Source organism: Coenobita brevimanus, chromosome 29, assembly GCF_032717465.1.
Source record: "Coenobita brevimanus isolate Jiangsu-jjx chromosome 29, ASM3271746v2, whole genome shotgun sequence".
Lineage (NCBI taxonomy): Eukaryota > Metazoa > Arthropoda > Malacostraca > Decapoda > Coenobitidae > Coenobita > Coenobita brevimanus.
In genome coordinates, this window is record NC_136982.1 from 44,661,763 (window position 1) to 44,666,650 (window position 4,888).

A 4,888-nucleotide genomic window follows, 5' to 3' on the forward strand; every position below is an offset into this window, starting at 1 on the left:
CTTCCACCTCGCAGTTAGGACCAGCTACAAACAACACATTGATTCTCTATAACATGGTCGCCAGTGCTGGAATTAGAGCACGCACGGCCTTTGAAATGAGCCGATTGGTTAGTTATGGAGGGGAATTAACTCTGCTACTGCCCACCCTAATGAAGTTTGACGTGAAAAAATAGGAAAGATAGGAATAAGAGTGTGAATGTGCGAAGCGAAAGTGTCGTGTCATTGTCGTCATCATCGTCGTCATTTTCGTCTTCTTTCTCATCTTCTACATTTTCTTATTCTTTATCATTATCATCATCATCATCATCATCCTTCCCTCATGCCGCCTTGTATATCCTTTTCCATGGCAGCCTCTTCGCTACGATATGTCCCCAGAGTTTGATCACATCCTATAGCCTAAGAAGAAAATGTTATCGTACTGAATGTGTTATGGAGATTCTTTTAGCCTCGTTATAAAATTTCTTAACACTCAGACTCCTACGACTCATTCTTATCTGAACTGAATCGTTTGGCGTTAGCTGGAATAGAAATCTAGAGTTGTCTCGTCCTTAAGAGGGTTAGTGGAACAAGTATTTAAACCCTGGGACATGTGAATTAGCTAAATGATAATAATAATAATAATAACAAAAATAATAATAAAAATAAAAATAAAAATGATAATAATAATAATAGAAATATTAGGCTTGTCGTTAGGGGAAATAGCATACTAGAGTTCTGCGAAGGATGAGGGGGTTAAATTGAATATCATGTGGATAGAGGGATGGGGTGGAGAGGTATATGAGAGAGAGGGGTATAAGCTGGGGGGAGGGCAGCGAAATGGCAAGGGACAGGGCGACATGCAGACGATTTTTTTGTGGCCACCCCTTACTGGAAGGCGTCTGGCAATAGATAGACAGATAGATAATTAGAGAGAGAGAGAGAGAGAGAGAGAGAGAGAGAATTCTAAAACATTCAGTCCTTGTCGTGAAGGTCTTAGTGGACTGTATGTAACCTTTCAGTCTTTGTAACCCTTCACAGCTGTAGTCTGTAATAGCCTAAACAAAACTCGTGTTAGTAACAAGAATAGAATTTCAAAAAGAAAAAAAGAACATGGCTGTAATGAAGGGCCTGAAGCATGCAGTGTAATTAACTTCGCTGCAGCCAAATTAAATGAACTTTGTAATATGAGATTTTTTGTTGCCATAGATGCAGTAGAAGGATAAATAGATAGATAGATAGATGGATGGTGTGTGTGTGTGTGTGTGTGTGTGTGTGTGTGTGTGTGTGTGTGTGTGTGTACGGATATAGATAATATGCAGTTTTATTATCTAGATAGATAGATTTTGTGTGTGTGTGTGTGTGTGTGTGTGTGTACTGATGTATGCAGTGTAGAGTTTTCTTAATACAAGGAAGAAGGAACCAAAGGCCAGATGCCCGCAAGATTGTTCTTTCTAGGAAGAAAAATAAAAATAAAAACTAAATCTCACTCTAACCACTCTATTTCCTCTTCGTCAGCGCCTCCGTCAGGACCAAAGGCCACGGGCGCCCCCACGGTGTCCTGGAGGTGAGCTTCCGTGCCGAGAGTGGGACGGGGCTGCTCCTGTGGGCGGGCAGGGGGCGGGGTGGGCGTGCGAGGGCGGGGGACTACCTCGCCCTCGCCCTTGTAGACGGGTTTCCTCAGCTGGCCATTAATCTGGGCAGGGCGCGCAAACCCTTCTTTCTCAGCTCCACGGTAAGGCGGTAAGGCAGTGTGTGTGTGTGTGTGTGTGTGTGTGTGTGTGTGTGTCTGTCTGTCTGTCTGTGTGTATGTGTGTGTGTGTGTGTGTGTCTGTCTGTCTGTGTGTATGTGTGTGTGTGTGTGTGTGTGTGTGTGTGTGTGTGTGTGTGTTCAAGGTTTCATGGGAGGCAGGGTAGCACCTCTTCTCTGGCGATTTATTTTCCATGGACCTAAAAAAGTGTGTCATGTCTCATTATATGGCAGTTTACATGAAAACAGTCTCCTCATTTTTTGTTAAATCAACATTATTATTATTTCATTTTATTGTTTTTTCCTTCCTCTGTTCTCCTTCAGTTTTAAAAAAATCTAATTGTTATCTCTACCATATATCCTTCCTTGAGACAGCCTTATCATTTCTCTTTCAGGAATTTTGCAACACACCTACGTTTTATAGTAAATTAGAAGTAACCATTATTGTAGTGTTATAATTATGTATCTTATATTTTCAGGCTTTATTTGTTATTTTATGAGTCCTTTAATTTACCCATTTTTGCTTTTTTTGTTATTCATGATTCTTACTTTTCGTGTCATGGGCGCCTCACGAATTCCTCTCTCTCTCTCTCTCTCTCTCTCTCTCTCTCTCTCTCTCTCTCTCTCTCTCTCTCTCTCTCTCTCTCAGGTCTCTATGTTTTCAGGTCATATTTTTTCATAGTTTGGAATCTATTTTTTTTTTTACAGGTCGGAGGTGTTATATTAGTCTGTATTTTCGTCTCATGGAAGCCTTATAGATTTTTTTTTCACAATTCCTTATGTTATTATTATTATTATTATTTCCTGTCTTGGCAGCCATAATTTTTTGTAGGTTTTAATGCTAATATATGAGACTTATTTTTCGTTTCTGGGAACCATTTTTTTTTTCCACAGGTCTAAGTGTAATTGTTAGGGTCTTAATTTTCACATCGTGGGAGACTTCCTTTGTGTGTGTGTGTGTGTGTGTGTGTGTGTGTGTGTGTGTGTGTGTGTGTGTGTGTGTGTGTTACTCTATGGGCCATATATTGGGGGTATCTCTTAAGCCTTATTATTTTTTTTGCAGCAGTTCACGTTATACAATATTTTTTTTTATGATTTTTCATATTTTACATTTATTTTCGTGCAGCGGGAGTCTTACTGTTGCCTCTTACATGTTTAATTATTTTTCTTTTCTCATTACCTGGTTTACAAGTTTTCCTGTTGTTTTATGTCCGCGTGTGTGTGTGTGTGTGTGTGTGTGTGTGTTTGTGTGTGTGTGTGTCCTGAGAACCTCACCATTTTTTTTTTCATGTGGCAGTTATTATTTTAGATGCGGGAACATCTCTAGGACCTGCTCTGTCCGCCTGTCTCTCACTGACGATTTTCTGACGCCCGATGCATGACCTCCTTAGGCTTCATCGATTTTACCGATACCACACCACACCACACCACACCATATTACACCACACCACACCACACCGCACCACACCACACCACACCACACCTCACCTCACAGAAATACCCTCTTCACCTCACCAACCGGAGGGGCCTGAAGTTCCCGCATCCAGTACTTTTGCACTTCTTTCATTTGTTTTGGTGAGTTTTCCTGTTATTTTGAGTTTTTATTTTGTGTTCATATCATGGGAGCTTTTCCAGTTTTTGTACATCAGATTAATTACAGTATTTTTTTCGTATCTTGCAAGTCTTCATGTTAATTTGAGACTGTCTTTTAAATTCTTTTCAGCCCTGCCATTTTTCCATATAACACTATAATTATTTACTTTTATTTATTTATTTATTTAATGGAAGTCATGAGAGCCTTATAATTATTTTTCGTGTCAGTTATTTTCGTCATTTTATTTTATTATAATTATTTTTTGTATCTTGCGAGCCTTATCACTTTTTGATGTAATTTGTTTCTTTTTTTCTTTGGAACTTTATCATTATCATCGGGGTCTATTTTTCCTAACTTATTTCCCGGCCTTGCGTTACCCCAGGGCGCTGTAGACGACGGCTCGTGGCATGTGGTGCGGGTAACGCGGCGGTGGCGGCGGGCGCTGCTGAAGGTGGACAACCACAGGCCGGTGAGAGGCAAGGCGCCGCGTGGCTCCGCATCACTGCACACCGACGGCAACCTCTGGCTCGGTAGGTCTTCACGCATACCCTAGACTAGCTTTATCTCGGCCTAGAATTGTAGCTCTGACTTTAGTCCTTTGAGGTTAACTTTGCCTAATACCGTATCTCTAACATGGTCTAAAATTGTAACTTTGATGGCTTTGATGACTTTGACTTCGCCTAAAATTGTTATAACTTTAGCTTAGCCTAAAATTGTTACTTTGACAAAAAAAAAAAAAAAAATCTTTGACTTTAAAATGGCCCAAAATAATTGTAACTTTCATTTTAACTTGGCTTAAAGTTGCCATCAGTCCATATTCAGTACCGAGCTGTAGCAGTAGATTAGCACTACGGTTTATTGCTAGTCACGAAGAAGTGCTATGGGAACGATGTAGAGCAGTAGTATTGTCTTATTCTGTCGTTGAGTCGCGGTAAATATACAGAAGAATGACGAAAACTCTGCACCAAGTTACAGTGAACGAACTATTGCAGTGTGTTTCGTGTCCCCTGCGGCTGGAATATATTGCTAGTCACGAAGAAGTGCTATGGAAAGGATGTAGAGCCGAAGGATTGTGTTATTCTGCCACTGAACCACGGGAAATATACTTTAAAATGAAGAATCTTTGCGCCAGGTTAAAATGAACGAATTATAGCAAAATCGTTCGTGTCTCCTGCAGGTGGACACAGATGGGTGCCGCCCCAGCTGCCTGCCGCCTTCCACTGGGGCTTCCAGGGGTGTGTGGACCGGCTCCTGGTGGACGGCAGGGAGGTCCATTTGGTCCACCACTCATCCTCCCCACGCCTACAGTTCTGCCATGGTCTTAGCTAACACACACACACACACACACACACACACACACATATATATATATACTTTTCTCTTTTCCTGGTCCACTGTTCATCTTTCCTATACAGTTCTCCCCTAGTCTCATTTCACACACACACACACACACACACACACACACACACACACACACACACACACACACACACACACACACACACACACACACACACACACCGTCTCCCTCTTGGTCTCTAACTCTGAGTCCCACGGGAGGTTTCGTA

General features: G+C 41.4%; 1 protein-coding gene across 1 annotated transcript in view; it reads left to right on the forward strand.

The window, feature by feature from the left end:
* Nucleotides 1-4,649, forward strand: part of LOC145394963 (agrin-like) — a 49,144-nt gene extending 44,495 nt beyond the window's left edge. Inside the window, exons 29-31 of the mRNA XM_080268713.1 lie at nt 1,495-1,711; nt 3,703-3,850; nt 4,498-4,649. Coding sequence (XP_080124839.1) covers nt 1,495-1,711; nt 3,703-3,850; nt 4,498-4,649 — 517 coding nt within the window. The remainder of the gene's footprint in view (nt 1-1,494; nt 1,712-3,702; nt 3,851-4,497) is intronic.
* The last annotated feature ends 239 nt before the right edge of the window (nt 4,650-4,888 follow it).